The 18,008-nt window shown below is 42.7% G+C and overlaps 1 protein-coding gene across 1 annotated transcript in view; it reads left to right on the top strand.

Moving 5' to 3' along the window:
• CUBN (cubilin) overlaps nt 1–16,344 on the top strand; it is a 215,549-nt gene extending 199,205 nt beyond the window's left edge. The window contains exons 60-67 of the mRNA XM_045006661.1: nt 2,866–3,071; nt 4,232–4,394; nt 5,063–5,271; nt 9,895–10,042; nt 10,199–10,380; nt 11,451–11,616; nt 13,685–13,920; nt 14,399–16,344. Coding sequence (XP_044862596.1) covers nt 2,866–3,071; nt 4,232–4,394; nt 5,063–5,271; nt 9,895–10,042; nt 10,199–10,380; nt 11,451–11,616; nt 13,685–13,920; nt 14,399–14,506 — 1,418 coding nt within the window. The 3' untranslated portion in view covers nt 14,507–16,344. The remainder of the gene's footprint in view (nt 1–2,865; nt 3,072–4,231; nt 4,395–5,062; nt 5,272–9,894; nt 10,043–10,198; nt 10,381–11,450; nt 11,617–13,684; nt 13,921–14,398) is intronic.
• The last annotated feature ends 1,664 nt before the right edge of the window (nt 16,345–18,008 follow it).

The following is an 18,008-nucleotide window of genomic DNA, read 5'->3' as shown; positions in this document are numbered from 1 at the left end:
ACTCTGCACTTGTCCTTGTTGAACCTCATCATATTTCTTTTGGCCCAATCCTCTAATTTGTCTAGGTCCCTCTGTATCCTAGCCCTACCCTCCAGCGTATCAACCACTCCTCCCAGTTTAGTGTCATCTGCAAACTTGCTAAGGGTGCAGTCCACACCATCCTCCAGATCGTTAATGAAGATATTGAATAAAACCGGCCCCAGCACCGACCCTTGGGGCACTCCACTTGATACCGGCTGCCAACTAGACATGGAACCATTGATCACTACCCGTTGAGCCCGACCATCTAGCCAGTTTTCTATCCACCTTACCGTCCATTCATCCAGCCCATACTTCTTTAACTTGCTGGCAAGAATACTGTGGGAGACTGTATCAAAAGCTTTGCTAAAGTCCAGAAATAGTACATCCACTGCTTTCCCCTCATCCACAGAGCCGGTTATCTCGTCATAGAAGGCAATTAGGTTAGTCAGGCATGACTTGCCCTTGGTGAATCCATGCTGACTGTTCCTGATCACTTTCCCCTCCTTTAAGTGGTTCAGGATTGATTCCTTGAGGACCTGTTCCATGATTTTTCCAGGGACTGAGGTGAGACTGACTGGCCTGTAGTTCCCTGGATCTTCCTTCTTCCCTTTTTTAAAGATGGGCACTACATTAGCTTTTTTCCAGTCATCCGGGACCTCCCCCGATCGCCATGATTTTTCAAAGATAATGGCCAATGGCTCTGCAATCTCATCGGCCAACTCCTTTAGCACCCTCGGATGCAGCGCATCCGGCCCCATGGACTTGTGCTCGTCCAGCTTTCCTAAATAGCCCCAAACTACTTCTTTCTCCACAGAGAGCTGGTCACCTCCTCCCCATACCGTGCTGCAGAGTGCAGCTGTCTGGGAGCTGACCTTGTCTGTGAAGGCAAAAAAAGCATTGAGTACACTAGCTTTCTCCACATCCTCTGTCACTAGGTTCCCTCCCTCATTCAGCAAGGGGCCCACACTTTCCTTGACTTTCTTCCTGTTGCTAACATACCTAAAGAAACCCTTCTTGTTACTCCTAACATCTCCGGCTAGCTGCAACTCCAAGTGTGATTTGGCCTTCCTGATTTCACACCTGCATGCCTGAGCAATACTTTTATACTCCTCCCTGGTTATTTGTCCAATCTTCCACTTCTTGTAAGCTGTTCTTTTGTGTTTAAGACGAGCAAGGATTTCACTGTTAAGCCAAGCTGGCCGCCTGCCATATTTACTTTTCTTCCTACACATCGGGATGGTTTGTACCTGCAACCTCAATAAGGTTTCTTTGAAATACAGCCAGCTTTCCTCGACTCCTTTCCCCGTCATGTTATTCTCCCAGGGGACCTTGCCCATCAGTTCCCTGAGGGAGTCGAAGTCTGCTTTTCTGAAGTCCAGGGTCTCTGTTCTACTGCTTTCCCTTTTTCCTTGTGTCAGGATCCTGAACTCGACCATCTCATGGTCACTGCCTCCCAGGTTCCCATCCACTATTGCTTCCTCTGGTCCAGCACCAGGAAACTAGAATATACAATAGATGCAAGCAAATGTCCCTGCAAATATTCTGTACTTTTTACTTGGGTGGGGAATGGATTAGAGGTTAATAAAGGTGTGCCCAATCTACTGGATAATCATCTCTGTCTAAAAGCCACTTGACTTATCACGTTTTAATAAATTACAGGGAAGAAATTTCAAATCTGGGTAACTAAAGTTAAGGACATAGATATAAATATCTAATTAAAAGTGGCCTGATTTTTCAAAGGTGCTGTGCAGCTGCAATCCTTCTGAAATTCAGCACTTCTGAAAATCAGGCCGTGTCTAATCCTGTGCCTGCGTATAGATCTCATAATTCACGTTAGGCACCCAGATCTGAAAATCTGGGCAAGAATGTACTAACTCCACATACATGGGGGAAGGGTAGCATTAGCTAGATTTTCAACGTCAAAGTGCCCCCTACTGTCCAAGAATTCTTTCTAGAGGATGGATAAAAAGTCCATTTGAAAGAACTACAGCTCTTCCCACACTTTACGTAAGAAACTGAGCAGCTGGTAAGAATTATACTGAACTGTCTTTTAGCCATTGTGCTTCTATTGTTTTTCTGTCCTCTACCTCCCTGCTTCCTTTTCAAAAAGCTTTTTAAAGGACAAGGTTTTCAAAAGTGATTAGTAATGGATGCTCACTGAGAGGCACCTTACTGGTGCCTGATCATCAGGAAGTGCTGAGCACCCACCCTCTGAAAATCAAGTTCCTTTAAGGTATCTCTAACTAAGAACTCAAAACCTGAGGCACCAAGAATAACTAGTCTGTTTTGAAAACCATGGTTTCCATTCTGATTCTTATTTCTTTAGCAGCTTCTTTGGAGACTGGGAAGATCAGACTGTCTTATCAAGCAGTCAGATAACGTCCCCTCAGGCTAAGCAGATGTTTCAAATATGTCTTTATTTACTATATTCTTATTGGGTAACATGTACAGAAGCACCTAAATGACTTAGGAGCTCTTGACAATTTGACCCATGACATCATTATTCTATACCTTCCCTAGATTTTATTCATTCTTAGGAATTTTAATAGATACTCCTTTATTACTAAAGCATAGCAGAGAAATATGTATGGAATAAACCAGACGTAATGTATGTGTCAATCGCTTGCCAGTCTGCCATACCTGATCGTGATTCACATTCAGATAGCGCTCTTTGTGTTCAAAGCAAGCACTTTAATCATTCAAATAGTCCACACAATAGCCTTGTTTGGTAGGCAATTAAATATTATTGTGTCTGACAGAAAAATGTGGGATGTGAAATTAAAATAAGGTTTCAACTGTAAGTAACTATCAGGCCTTATTGAATTATTTCTGCTTGTTTCACAGGGCCTCAGCATGGCTGCGGTGGTTATTTGACAAATTCAAGTTACAGCTTTGGCTCTCCAGACTCTGACATGGATGGCACGTATGACAAAAACTTGGAATGTGTGTGGATCATCGCTGCATCTGTAAACAAGCTGATCAACCTCACCTTCACCTCATTTGTTCTTGAAGCACGATCGTCTCAGACATGCAGATATGATTATGTCAATGTAAGAGAATCCGTGTTCTAATCTAATCATGACATATATAAATGACTTTGTTCAATATGTTGGATCAGAGAATTTAAATTTAATCAGTAGAGGGAGATCTTCACAAAGAAATTAAATTGCTTGTTTTGAAAATGAAAGTTCTTCAGTATGATAAATTATTGAAGGACTCAAGGTGAAATCTGGGCCCCTGGGAAGTCAAGGGGATTTTTGCCATTGACTTCAATGGGGACAGGTTTCACTTTCAGGATTTAACTGAATTGTAAGTATAAATGTGTAGCCTACTTAATACACCTCTACCCTGATATAACGCTGTCCTCGGGAGCCAAAAAATCTTACTGCGTTATAGGTGAAACCGTGTTATATCGAACTTGCTTTGATCCGCCGGAGTGTGCAGCCCCACCTCCCTGGAGCACTGCTTTACCACATTATATTTGAATTCGTATTATATTGGGTCGCGTTATATTGGGGTAGAGGTGTATATAAAATGTCACAAACAAAATAGAACTTACACTGCAGACAAAGTCAAATACTTTAAAAGAACACTTGAAGAATTACTTTATCCTACCAAACTGTTTGAAAGCACTTCTTATTTTAAAACGTATGAAAAGGCAAATCCAGATAATGGATCCTCACGTCTTGACTCCATTCTGTTGTATATGCATACATAGTAGGCAGGACACATAGCAGGACGTTCTGAAATGCTGGTGCCCAGCATCAAGTTGGGTATACTGTAGATCTTGAAAAGAATTTTCCACCAAAATATTTTTGATGGAAAATTGCTATTCAATTAAATGGACACTTTTGTAAAATCATTTTCATTGAAAATGTTTGTGTCTTCATCAAAAAATGAACCCCCCCACCCCAACCAAAAAGTTTGAATTTTTGGCTGCTTTCTTGAATTAGGGATCTAAAATAATTAGATCACACTTTCTAAGATAATTAGCTTATCTGAAGATGTGAAGTATGATAATCAGCATTTTTTAGTGAAAGCCCAAGAGCATCTTCCTTTCTTGTAATGGAAGGAAAGGGTCTTAAAACTGTAAAGTCAAATAAGGGTTCAGAGAACTAGACTTTTGTTAATCTATTTATGAATATGTTTATATTTAATAGCACAAGTGCCAAAATATTAGTGAGATATCCAGTGTTTTCTCCCCTTTTAGCTGTATGATGGAGATAATGAAAATGCCAATTTAGCTGGCACATTTTGTGGGTCCATCGTGCCAGCTCCATTTCTTTCTACCAGTAACTTCTTGATGGTGAAGTTTGTCACAGATAGTTCTGTGCAAAGGGCAGGTTTCAATGCTACCTACGCCGTTGTGGATCGTAAGTATTTTATTTATTTATTTATTTATCCCAAAAAGAAATGTGTAGGTAGTGGGTAGGTGCACTTTGCATAACTCTGCAAAATGTCTATGACCAAATTAAAAGCAGCATCACTGGACTCCAGCTGCAGTTCAGTCTCTTTTGATTGCAGGATGGTTGTCAGCCTCAAGAGCAGGGGTTCTCAAACTGGGGGTTGGGACCCCTTAGAGGGTCACGAGGTTTTACATGGAGGGGTCACGAGCTGTTTGCCTCCAGCATTTATAATGGTGTTAAATATATAAACAAGTGTTTTTAATTTATAAGGGAGGTCACACTCAGAGGCTTGCTATGTGAAAGGGGTCACCAGTACAATAGTTTGAAAACCACTGCTCAAGAGCAAAATGAGAAAAATTCACCATAGAGGGTTAATATGTATCATGAGAATATGGAAAACAAACATTTCTCTACATGTAGAACATATGCAGGCACAGAGATTGATAGATGTAGCTTGACACCGTGATCAGAGTGTTTTCTATTTATACTTTGCATCTAAAAAATCATCAAAAGATCAATGTGAAATCATAACGAATTCCAATAAACAATTAAGCAGTTTTGCTGAGGTGGACAGCTTTTTCACACGCCTTGTGGTATCGAGATACAATTAATTAAGTTGTTATTGCTTCCAATAGGATTGTGTGGCGGAACATATAATGCAACTTCTACCCCACAGACTGCAATGTCACCTAATTTTCCAAATGCCTATCCACCATTTACTGTCTGCACATGGATCATTGACGCCCCGCCACAGCAGCAAGTCAAACTGGTGGTAGAGGCATTCCACCTCCATGCCAACCAGGACTGCTCTCAGAATTATCTAGAGTTCCAGGACCCAACAATGGTAAGACATGCACAATTCATGTCACTGGGCAAACAAAGTTAGTAGCAACCATCTAGCTCTCACCTTGTTTGGAGCAGAGAGAAGAGAAGGATCACTGTTTGGGGGTACTGCGAGTCATTGTGTTAATGATACTGGATTAAATTCATTCTTACACAGGGGGCCCATACAAGTCATTATGTACTATCACTTAAATCTCATAAGTGGCCTTATGCAAATCCTGTGCACATGGAACATTTCACTCACTGTGTACTATGTTACTTCTCATAATTACACCAAGCCATGCTCAACAGCAGGCTTTCATAAACAGACTTTATATCATATTATTCAAGAATCATGATAAAAACAAATATTCTTGCAAATAGTGGTGTTTATGGAAAAGGCACAGAAAGAAACAGTTTGTTTCCATTGTATTAAATTTGACTAAACCTTCTTTGTTTCAATTTGGGCATGAAAACAACTGTTAATTTTTTGTTGCCCTCTAGTGGTGGTTGCAGGTCGATTTTTAACATATTTAGATATTACATTACTTTTATGGAAATGTTAGAGTGTGATCTGTAAAAAAAAAAGTATACATAAAAATGTCAGGAATACAGCAGGAAGCCTTTAACCCTGATCCCAAGCTCCGTTGGTTTACCTATTACCATCACTAATCAAAATGCAGTTAAAATTCAAATTTTTACACTGTGAAAATATTGTAGCAAAATGATACATTACATTTAATAGTAAAAAAGGATGTTTTTCTTGAATGTTTATACATGATACCCAAGAACATATAGAACATGGACTATTGCAACTAGCTACTGATGACAAAGATAATGCCTTTATAAAAACAAGGAGGAGTCTGGGGGCACCTTAAAGACTAACAGATGTATTTGTGCCTAAGCTTTCGTGGGTAAAAAACCCACTTCTTCAGATGCATGGAGTGAAAATTACAGATACAGGCATAAATATATGCTGGCACATGAAGAGAAGGGAGTAACCTTACAAGTGGAGAACCAATGTTGAAGGCCAATTCAGTCAGGGTGGATGTGGTCCACTCCCAATAATTGACGAGGAGGTGTCAATACCAAGAGAGGGAAAATTGCTTTTGTAGTGAGCCAGCCACTCCCAGGCCCTATTCCAGCCCAAATTGATGGTGTTAAGTTTGCAAATGAGGGTACGTCTACACTACGGGACTATTCCGAATTTGCATAAACCGGTTTTGTAAAACAGATTTTATAAAATCGAGTGCGCGCGGCCACACTAAGCACATTAATTCGGTGGTGTGCGTCCACGGTCCGAGGCTAGCGTCGATTTCTGGAGCGTTGCACTGTGGGTAGCTATTCCCTAGCTATCCCATAGTTCCCGCAGCCTCCCCCGCCCCTTGCAATTTCCGGGTTGAGATCCCAGTGCCTGATGGGGCAAAAATCATTGTCGCGGGTGGTTCTGGGTAAATGTCGTCAGTCACTCCTTCCTCCGGGAAAGCAACGGCAGACAAGCATTTCGCGGCTTTTTTCCCTGGATTGCCCTGGCAGATGCCATAGCATGGCAATCATGGAGCCTGTTTTGCCTTTTGTGACTGTCACCGTATGTGTGCTAGATGCCGCTGACAGAGGCGATTCAGCAGCGCTACACAGCAGCATGCTTTTGCTTTTGCATGACAGCAGAGATGGTTACCAACCGTACTGTACCATCTACCAATCCATAAATTGGTAAAAAGATGATCATGGTTACCAGTCCTTTTGCACTGCGCCATCTGTTGCTGTCATAAGTGCCCCTGGCTGCTCTTAGCCAGGGGCGCAAAAGCCAAAATTGGGAATGGCTCCCTGAGTCAATCCCTCCTTTATGGTATCAAAAAACAGAATCAGCCCTGCCTAGAATATGGGCAAGTGTACTAGAGAACCACTGTATCACAGAACCAGAGAGCACAGCTGCTCTGTGTCAGATCCTGCAGGAATGATGAGCTGTATGCCATTCACAGGGGGTGCTCCTGCAACAACCCCACCTGTTGATTCCGTTCTTCCCACAGCCTTCCTGGGCTACCATATCAGTGTCCCCCCACTTGTGTGATGAAGTAATAAAGAATGCAGGAATAAGACACAGTGACTTGTTAGTGAGAAATGAGTGGAAGGCAGCCTCCAGCTGCTATGATAGTCCAGACAGGACAGTAAGAAGTGTGGAGGAGAGGAGCCCAACATCCCTCTGCTAGTCCAGGGGCAATTGAATCTTTTCTTTACACATGAAGGGTGGGGGCTGATGAAGCTCAGCCCCCTGTTGCTATGATGAAGACGGTTATCAACCATACTGCACCATCTACCATGAAAAATTAGGTGCACTTGACATTGGGGGACCTGACAGATGCTAGTCGGCATGGTTACCAGTCCTTTTGCACTGCACCACGTGCCAAAAAGCTCATGATGATGAGAACGGGTACCAGTCGTTTTGCACCATCAGCCACCCATGGCAGGGGGGAGCAAGGATGTTGGTGTTGAGTGCTGCAGCATCGCGTCTATCTGCAGCATTCAGTAAAGATAGGGTGACATGTTAAATAGTCACGAGAGGATTTTTTCCCTTTTACTTCTGGGGTGGGTGGGGGGGGGGTGTACATTGCCGAGCTATGCCCTGAACCACCATGGACACTGTTTGTTTGACCCTAGAGGCACTTGGAGCTCAGCCAAGAATGCAAATGGTTTTCGGAGACTGCAGGAACTGTGGGATAGCTTGAGTCCTCCAGTCCATGAGCGTCCATTTGATTCTTTGGCTTTCCGTTACGCTTGTCACGCTGCAGTGCGCTGAGTCCCTGCTATGGCATCTGTCTGGAGAATTTTTAAAAATGATTCTGAATTTCGTCTTCTGTAACGGAGCGCTGATAGAACGGATTTGCCTGCCCTTACTGCGATCACATCCGCATGGTCCATGCTGGAGCTCTTTTTTTTATTTTGATTTCGGACTGCATCGCCACCCGTGCTGATCAGAGCTCCACGCTGGGAAAACAGGAAATATTCAAAAGTTCGCGGGGCTTTTCCTGTCTACCTGACCACTGCATCCGAGTTCAGATTGCGGTCCAGAGTGGTCAGTGGTGCACTGTGGGATATCTCCCGGAGGCCAATACCGTCGATTTGCGGCCACACTAACCCTAATCCGATATGGCAATTCCGATACTAGCGCTACTCCTCTCGTTAGGGAGGAGTACAGAAACCGGTTTAAAGAGCCCTATATATCGATATAAAGGGCCTCTTGGTGTGGACGGGTGTAGCGTTAAATCGGTTTTATGCTCCTAAAACCGGTTTAAACGCGTAGTGTAGACCAGGCCTGAATTGTAGTTCTGCAGTTTCTCTTTGAAGTCTGTTTTTGAAGGTTTTTTGTTGAAGATTGGCTACTTTTAAATCTGTTATTGAGTAGTCACCTTCTACAGGACAGGCCCAACAAGGAAAATAACAGAACACCACTGGCCATCACGTACAGCCCCTCTCCAGCGCATCATCAACGGTCTAGAACCTATCCTGGAAAATGATCCCCCACTTTCACAGGCCTTGGGAGGCAGGCCAGTCCTTGCTTACAGACAGCCCCCTGACCTGAAGCAAATACTCACCAGCAACTACACACCACATCACAGAAACACTAACCCAGGAACCAATCCCTGTAACAAAACCTGTTTCCTTCTCTGTCCCCATATCTACTCTAGCAACACCATCATAGGCCCCAATCACACCAGGCACACCATCAGAGGCTTATTCACCTGCACATCTACTACATTGGCCAAACTGGACAGTCTCTATGTAAAAGAATAAATGGACACAAATCAGACATCAGGAATGGTAACGTACAAAAGCCAGTAGGAGAACACTTCAATCTCCCTGGACACTCAATAACAGATTTAAAAGTAGCCATACTTCAACAAAAAAACGTCAAAAACAGACTTCACAGAGAAACTGCAGAGCTACAATTCATTTGCAAACTTAACACCATCAATTTGGGCTTGAATAGGGACTGGGAGTGGCTGGCTCACTACAAAAGCAATTTTCCCTCTCTTGGTTTTGATACCTCCTCATCAATTATTGGGAGTGGACCACATCCACACTGACTGAATTGGCCTTCAACATTGGTTCTCCACTTGTAAGGTTACTCCCTTCTCTTCATGTGCCAATATATATTTATTCCTGTATCTGTAATTTTCACTCCATGCATCTGAAGAAGTGGGTTTTTTACCCATGAAAGCTTAGGCCCAAATAAATCTATTAATCTTTAAGGTGCCACCAAACTCCTCGTTGTTTTTGTAGATACAGACTAACAGGACTACCCCTCTAATACATAATGCCTCTATAAAATGCTGCCCTGGCAAGACAGAAGCAAAACACTCTATAATGTAAACTTGGATTTAAACACCCGTTTAGTTGAGTTTTCCCCTTTTTTTAATGTGAAATATTCAAAAAAAAGTGTGTGGTGAGAGTATAAACTGTCCATCCAGAGAGTTGATGATGCTGAGTTTACTTTGCATAAGAGTGGATTTGACAGACAAGATTTTTAATCAGATTTTAATATGGCAACATATCAGATTGCAGTAAGATCACCCAACGGTAGGTAGTTAAAGGGAATTACCATTTAACTGCAATTTGTAAGTTACTTATATTTATTTAATTCCAGGGTAACCATGGACAGGTCAATAGATTCTGTGGCACTGAAACTTTTGTAGTCCCTGAGTTTTATTCTTATGGTCGGACTGCCATTGTGACTTTCAAATCAGAGGAATACATGATTGATAACAGAGTCAGGTTTACCTATCAGACTGCAGGTAGGCCTTGAAGAAGTTTTTAAGGCATATGCCTACAGATTCTTTGTTCATTATGGAGAGTAAACAAGCAATGACACAGAAATTTGTAAGGCTTACAAATGTTTTGTTTTTCCTCCTCCCCTTGCCCACCTCTTCCCCCTTGCCCGCCCCACACAGGTTGCAGCAGAGAATATAATCAGTCATTTGGTTATCTGAAGAGCCCTGGCTGGCCTGGTCTCCATCCCAATAACTTGGATTGTACCATCATTCTACAAGCTCCTCCAAATCACACCATTTCTCTTTTTTTCCATGCTTTCAATTTGGAGGGCAGCAGCCGGTGTTCTTTGGATTTCTTAGAGGTACTGAGAAATTATCTATTATGCACCTGATTCACGACCCATGGAAATCAGGAGTCTTTCGTTTTACTTCAATAGGTTTGGCTCAAGCCCTACCTAAATGGACATTAGAGACTTCACTATTGCTATCAATTTTATACTGAAGGTGCTCAAATACTACAGTGATGGATGGCAGTATAAAATTCTAAAATAGATGTCTAGATAATTTCATCATCAGCTCGCTGCTCCTCATTCAGGTGTCGCTGTCTGCTAGGCATTGAGCAAACTTCAAGATGGTGTAATTTACATTTGATGTTAACATCTGTGGAAAAACAGATCTATGGACTCACAGACTGATCAGCCAGCACATAAGTGCTAAAATCTCTTCAAAAATGTACCAAAATAGTAGATGCGTGATCTGTAGTGAAAGATGTAGGGTAGCTGAAAAGGTGTTTTCTGGATTGAGGAGAAAGATTCCTATCAGCCACATAAAGCCATTTTCTCATTCTTTTTGAGAGTGGTGACAGTTTTAGCATATATATCCTTAAGTTTCTAATGGAAATTGTTCAGATGCCAGAAATCAGAAGTTTATTTTGTGGAAGAATCTAGTTTTCATTTCTCCTCTGTTCACTCCTTACTTCACCCTCCTCTAGAGATGGGTTTGAACTCTGTAGTATGACCCCATCTCTGCTTTCAGTCTAGCAGGATGAAGAGGCAGTCTTCACATATCTGAGATATTAAGATTTTTCAACAGGAGCAAAACATATAGGGGTATATTTTAAATATATTAAGCTTAGGCCTTACGCAACCAACTCTCATTAAAAGGAAAATGTAATATACCATAAAGTTTAGTTTAAAATTTTTGTTCTGTGCAGTCATTTAGAAAGCCTAGAGAGACTGGTTAACTGCCTCTCTCCCTTCTGAGCAGCAACTTGCAGTAAGATAGAAAAATACATGTTGTGAATATTCACAATGAAACTTCAGTTGTGCCATACATAAGAATCACAAATCCTTTGCTCCCTGCTTGTGGTTTGTTTCCTTGTACACCATGAAAATGAATGAAATGTTAACAATGGGTTTGTATTCCTTTAAAGGTCAGAAATGGTAGTGATGTGGGTTCCCCACTACTTGGCAGGTATTGCGGAAACACTGTGCCCAATCCAATCTTCCCTAAAAATCATGTTGTATTCCTGCGTTTCAAGAGTGATATTTTAGTTGCTCGCGACGGATTTGAGATCACTTGGACTTCATCACCAACTGGTAAGGCAGTGATAACTTGGTAATCACATCTATCACTTGAACAGAATAATAGGTCTGAAGGTTGAAAGGCACAGCATTTTAAATTCAGTGAACAAGAGGTTAAACTAAACGTTATCCAGACTAGCCTTAGATTACATCAAATATTTTAGGGAGCTGGGAAAATTGAATACCATCTTTTTCATTTTAGATTATTCTGTGTCAAATCAGCCAAATAAATAGATCATTGAATGCCATCAGTTTTAGGTAAAACTCCCCATTGAACCCCATTATGGCCCATAGACAACTTGTGCCTCCCAATACCAGTGGGGTACAATCTAAAGGGGAGAACACGTGACCGCCCCATGTATCTCCTCTGCCCACTGTCCTCCCTGCTCTGTGCCCAACCTGGGGCTGCTGCACTCTCCCCGCTCCACCAGAGTTACCTGTGGGAGTGGGGGGTAGGGTTTTTTTTTTTGGCATGTTTGGCTACCCTCCCTGGCAGCAGGAGGGAGCCACTTCTCACGCAACTGAAGCTGGCTGCTCCCAGTCACTGCCTCTGTGCAGGGTGACGGCTACCTGAGAGCCTGGCTGCGGAAGCAGCAGCCCGCCCCATCCCTTTTGCTCCCTGCCCAGGACCAGCTGCCAAGCGGTCAGAGCCTCCCTTCCCTCAGCAAGTTTCCAGCTCGCTTGGCCCCTGTCCCCAGCAGACAGGCCTGGGCAGGGAGCGGAGAGGGCAGGGTGGGCTGCTACGCTGCACAGAGCAGCTACCCAGAGCGGCCGGCGTGAGAAGTAGCTGGTCCATCCCTTCCACTCCACCCTTTTATCATTTTCCTGTGTGAGTTCATTCCAGTGTGTAGTGATTGTCTGGTTTCACCCACATCGTTGCTATTGGGGTATTTAGTGCACTGGATGAGGACCACCACTTGTTGTGATAGGCATGTGTAGGACCCTGGGATCTTGAAAGGCGTGGGAGGGTGCTGATCATTGTAGCAGTGGAGATATGTCTGCTGGTTTTGCATCTCTTATTCCGGCAGGGTCTGGTGCTGCTTTGGTGTGTCCTGGTTTGTGGGGAGCTTGCTTCTGATGATGATCTTGGAGAGGTTGGTGGGTTGTTTGAAGGCCAGAGGAGGCAGTTCAGAAAAGATTTCTTTCGGGATAGGGCCCCCATCAAGTATGGGTTGTAGTTGTTTGATGATACCCTGTATGGCAGTGCTGGGCAACCTGTGGCCCATGGGCCGCAAACGGCCCGTCAGGGTAATCCACTGGTGGGCCGTGAGACAGTTTGTTTACACTGACCATCCACAGCCCCCAATGGCTGCGGTTTACTGTTTCCGGCCAACGGGAGCTGCGGGAAGCGGCGCAAGCTGGTTGCGGGACGCAGATTGCCCACCACTGCTGTATGGTTACAATGGGGGTGAAACCAGACAATCACTATGCTCTCGAATGAACTCACACAGGAAAATGATAAAAAGATAAAAACACCACATGATCTGTGTGTGAACACTTTTCCCAAAGTGATCACTCTATATCTGACCTATCAGTCCTCATCCTCAAAGGAAACCTGCACAACTCTTTCAAAAGACAAGCCTGGGAGTTTAAATTTATAACTCTGATAGACACTGAAAATCATGGACTGAATAGAGACACTCGATTTATGGCTTATTATAACAATCTATAACCCACTAACAACCCTACCACCGCTGCTTCCACACTTTCTTCCCTGTGATTGGAGAGGTGTTAATAGGCCATTTCACCTTGAATGGTCCCTTGAAATATGTTAACTACTTATGCTAAACAATCTCTTCCACCTTGTTTAGCTGTGACAGTCTGAGTACATTTCCCAAACTGGAAGAAGAACTCTGCGTAAGCTTGAAAGCTTTTCTCCATCACCAATAGAAGTTGCTCCAATAAAAGATATTACCTCACACATCTTGTCTCTCTCCATTCTTCCAGACCATTCTATCTCCCACATCCCTGAGTGCTAACACCATGGAAAAGAACCTATAAAAATATTGGTATAAAGCAACTGCTTTGTACAGTATTTTGTAGAAATAAACATTTAGAACTAATGAATATCCTCTGTTTCCAGGATGTGGAGGAACCTTATATGGAAACACTGGTTCATTTGCCAGCCCTGACTATCCTGCAACTTACCAGAACAATACTGATTGTGAATGGATCATTATTGCTCCCAAGGGACGAATTGTTACAGTTAACTTTGTTTTCATCAGCATTGATGACCCAGGTGACTGTACTAGGAACTACCTGATACTTTACAATGGGCCAGATGCGAGCTATCCACCGACTGGACCATACTGTGGGATGGTATGTATTCTTTATTTTGGTGTAGTAGTTCTTTCAAAGTAATTGTCACGCATATGATATTTAAAATTGCTTACCTAACTCTGAAAGCAATTATATATGGACAATAAATAAAGCTGAATAAACTGGGCTTCTGTTGCATTCTATTAGGAAGCCCTCTAGTCTTTTCAAATGGAGACATTATAGTGACATCTACTGGGCTGCATCAAGACTTTTTTTTCTCAGAACTCATCTGCTTTGTGTGTGTTCCAAATGATGCTGGTAACAGCCTGTGGGCAAAATCCATCTGCTATGCTCCAGTGCCAAGTGCAGCAATGAATGAACTAAAAATTGGGACCACAGTTTTTAAACCACATGTGGCTTTTTAATGGGTAAATGGGGAGCCTGCATATCAGACTGGCTCTGCTTATACCAAATTATATTGTCATAGGGTAATGTTTAAAGATGTGAATTGGCTTTTTAATATTCTTTTTCTCTTTAGGATACAAACATTGCTTCATTTATTGCTACATCACATCAAGTCTTCATAAAATTCCATGCTGACTATGCAACTTTACCATCAGGCTTCCAGTTAACTTGGATCAGCTAGAACCATTATTCCAAGGAAGTACAGTCCCTCAGTACTTAGCTATGTTGCAGACACATTAGGGCACATTAGGGTTTGAGATATGACTGTGATCACTATAATAAAAGTAAATTACTGTAAATATAGTTGTGCATTTAGAATTATTTCAAACAAATTTGACCTCCTTTTATACTTAAAAGAATGTCTGCTTCTTTACACACAACTGTGAAAATGTGCTGGATGTTAGTATTTGACATATAATATGATTTTTTAAAAATATGCTACAAGATTTGAAATACATGTTCTATAAGCAAGTAATTTTCTAAAAATATGTACAAAAATGTGTTTTGTATCTTACCGTCATAAAAAAATTGTTACACAGAAAAGATGAACACAAAATATACAGCATCTGAGGTGCTAGGAAAATCTCAAATGAAAAAAAAATACTTTCAAATCTGATTAGGGGATTTAGACATATAACTAATTAATTAATCAGCTTTGAAAACCTCAACCATCATTTCAAGTATGTTTGGATAAAGCTAATCCTTTTCAGAAACAGTCCCCATCTTGTAAATATTTACATGAGTAACTTTACTTATGTTAGTAGTTCTATTGAATTCACAGGACTGAGTACTTTCAAAAACTATCCATTTTATTTAAGACCTTGATCCAGCAAAGCACTTGAGCATATGCTTAATTGTATGCACTTGAGTAGTCCCATTAAAGTCCATGGGATGACTCACATGATTAAAATTTACCATGTGTCTAAGTGGCTGCAGGATTGAGGCTTTAGACTTCACACACCGTTATAATTTTCATTGAGATATTAACCTCTTGAAGCTTCTCAAATCTATTTTAAAATTAAAACAGATTATTTATAAGCAAAATACAGAAACTAAATGATGTATGTAGCAGTAACTCTGATTTCTCAGACAACTTGTTCAATAAATGTAACTTCAGAATAGGACATACTGAGGAATAGTCTTTCAATTTTGACTTCAGTTGTGTTGGTCTCTGTGACCAGAAGGGCAGGCAAACAGCTCCCTACTTCTCCAAGTTCAAAGTTCTCTCCGAGTCCAATTGCCTGCTTCAGTCGCAAGTGAAAAATCGTCTCAGCATAGTATCTAGTGGCTGCTGGTTCACATCATATAACTCCCACACACTTTGTCACAATCCAATATTTATTAAGAATCTCTGGAATGGACTGGCAAGTGAGGCCAATGTGCAGATCTATAAGGGGAAATTTAAGTCATCAACCCTTGTTGTTTATGGGTCTTGCCAACATCAGAAAATTCTCACTTCATAACTACACAGTCACACACAAAATAAAGAGGAGAAAAGCTGTTAAGCTGATCAGTTCCTTAAAATACATTTTTGAAAGTTTTCCATGTGATGAGGGAGATGGGCTGTCTGACCTGGTGTAAAAATGGGAATCTCAGGCCAGAAGATGGCCCTAAATTTTCTAGCCTCGGCCTTTGGCCCCCCACCCCCTACAGTTACCACAACCGCAAACACATGCCTAAACATGAAAGTCCTTGTATACAATTAGGACAAAATCATGTTTAACATTGTACTAATTAACAGTTTCTGACATTATGCATTTTTCTGATCTAGAGAAGGACTTTGATAGTGCTCTGCATTTGTTCACTTGCAATAAACTATACAAATCAGTGAGCCTTGGTGAAAGAAAGAAAGAAGAGAATTATATGGGATGAAAAGAAACTTATAAAATAAACTAGTCATGGCTGACTTTTCCAGTCAGATTTGAAGTTTGTTCCACTTTAAAAATACCACAATAGTTTTGTAATTTTGCCTGATTTTATTTATAATTAAATAAAATGCACAATTTCCTTTGAAGAAATAAAAGTTCCAGAAAAACGCGCATGGACTATTGAATATAGTTTTTGGTACAAGGTTAATTTGATCTAAAGCAACTGTCGCTGACAAAAATAATCAGGATCTAAAATCAGAATAAATTATCAGTCCTGGTGGAAAAACAGTGCTCTCCCCTAACACTAGAAACCACAACAAAAATACCCCTGCAAATTAAGGAAGAGGACTTTAAAGAAAAAAGCTGTTACTGAGCAATGTTTCCGTCTCTGAAGATACAGAGCAATGTAAAATGCTTATTGAAAATTACTGTGCAGCACAACACAAAGAAAACCAAACCTGATCATGTAATATTTTTCCCAATAAATTACACAGTGGTTATTAATATAGTATTATATAATTTGAAAACATAAAAAAATTGCTTAATAAGATTATCTGCTTTCACATTGCTGCCAGGAATAGTTTGTTGTCACATCTGTATACACTGCTCTCTATTTTACAAAGACCATGAGAGCAGGTACGGAATACATTATTTCTGTATTACGGTAACTGCACTACTGCAAACCTCCACACAAATCATTGGTGATTGCAGTTGGCAGAGCACAAATAATGTGCATGTATTTCTGTCACTGATACATAGGATCGGTGTTATGGCCCCAGCTTTGGAACAGTCTCTAGGGCAGAGGTGGGCAAACTACGGCCCGTGGGCCACATCCGGCCTGCGGGACTGTCCTGCCCATCGCCTGAGCTCCTGGCTGGGGAGGCTACCCCCGGCCCCACCCCTGTTGTTCCCCAGCACGTACACTGCTGTGCGGGCAGCGCTCTGGGCAGCGGGGCTGCGGGCTCCTGCCGAGCAGAGCGGCAGCGTGTGTAGCTCCGGCTGGGCGGCGCAGCTGCCTGACATGCCGCTCTGAGCGGCATGGTAAAGGGGCTGGGGACAGGGGGTTGGATAAGGGGCAGGGAGTCCTGGGGGGCAGTCAGGTGACAGGGAGCGGTTGGATGGGGCAGAGGTTCTGTAGTGGGCGGTCAGGGGATGGGGAATGGGTGGGGGTTGGATAAGCGTAGGAGTCCCGGGGGGCCTTTCAGGGGGCAGGGGTGTGGATAGGGGTCAAGGGATGGGCAACGTGGGGGACTGGATAGGCGTGGGAGTCCTGGGGGGGTTTGTCAGGGGGGTTGATAGGGTTCAGGACAGTCAGGGGACAGGGAGCAGGGGGGTTGGATGGGGTGAGGCCTCGGGGGCAGTTAGGGGCAGGGAATCCCAGGATGGGGTGGTTAGGGGACAAGGAGTGGGGGGGGGGGTTGGATGGGTCGGGGGTTCTGAGGGGGGCAGTCAGGCGGTGGGAAGTGGGAGGGGTCGGATGGGGGTGGGAGCCAGGCTGTTTGGGGAGGCACAGCCTTCCCTACCCGGCCCTCCATACAGTTTTGCAACCCTGATGAGGCCCTCGGGCCAAAAAGTTTGCCCACTCCTGCTCTAGGAGGAAGCCTTTCTGTGTGCCTGACTTTCTCCAGGGTATGCCATGTGGCTTCTCTGCCTCCTTAGACTAGACCTCTGTGCCTGCACCACTCCTGTTTCACACTGTGAGCGCCATTCAGTGAGTCCAACTGAGACAGACCCCTACTGAACATTTGTACTCTCTTCAGGGACTAGTGCATTTCACCAGGATTTGCAGTGACATTCATACAGCGCTGTAAAACA

Source organism: Mauremys mutica, chromosome 2 (genome assembly GCF_020497125.1).
Source record: "Mauremys mutica isolate MM-2020 ecotype Southern chromosome 2, ASM2049712v1, whole genome shotgun sequence".
In the NCBI taxonomy this organism is placed as follows: domain Eukaryota; kingdom Metazoa; phylum Chordata; order Testudines; family Geoemydidae; genus Mauremys; species Mauremys mutica.
The sequence above is the reverse complement of the archived record's forward strand: the minus strand, read 5'-3'. Positions and strand labels throughout refer to the sequence as shown.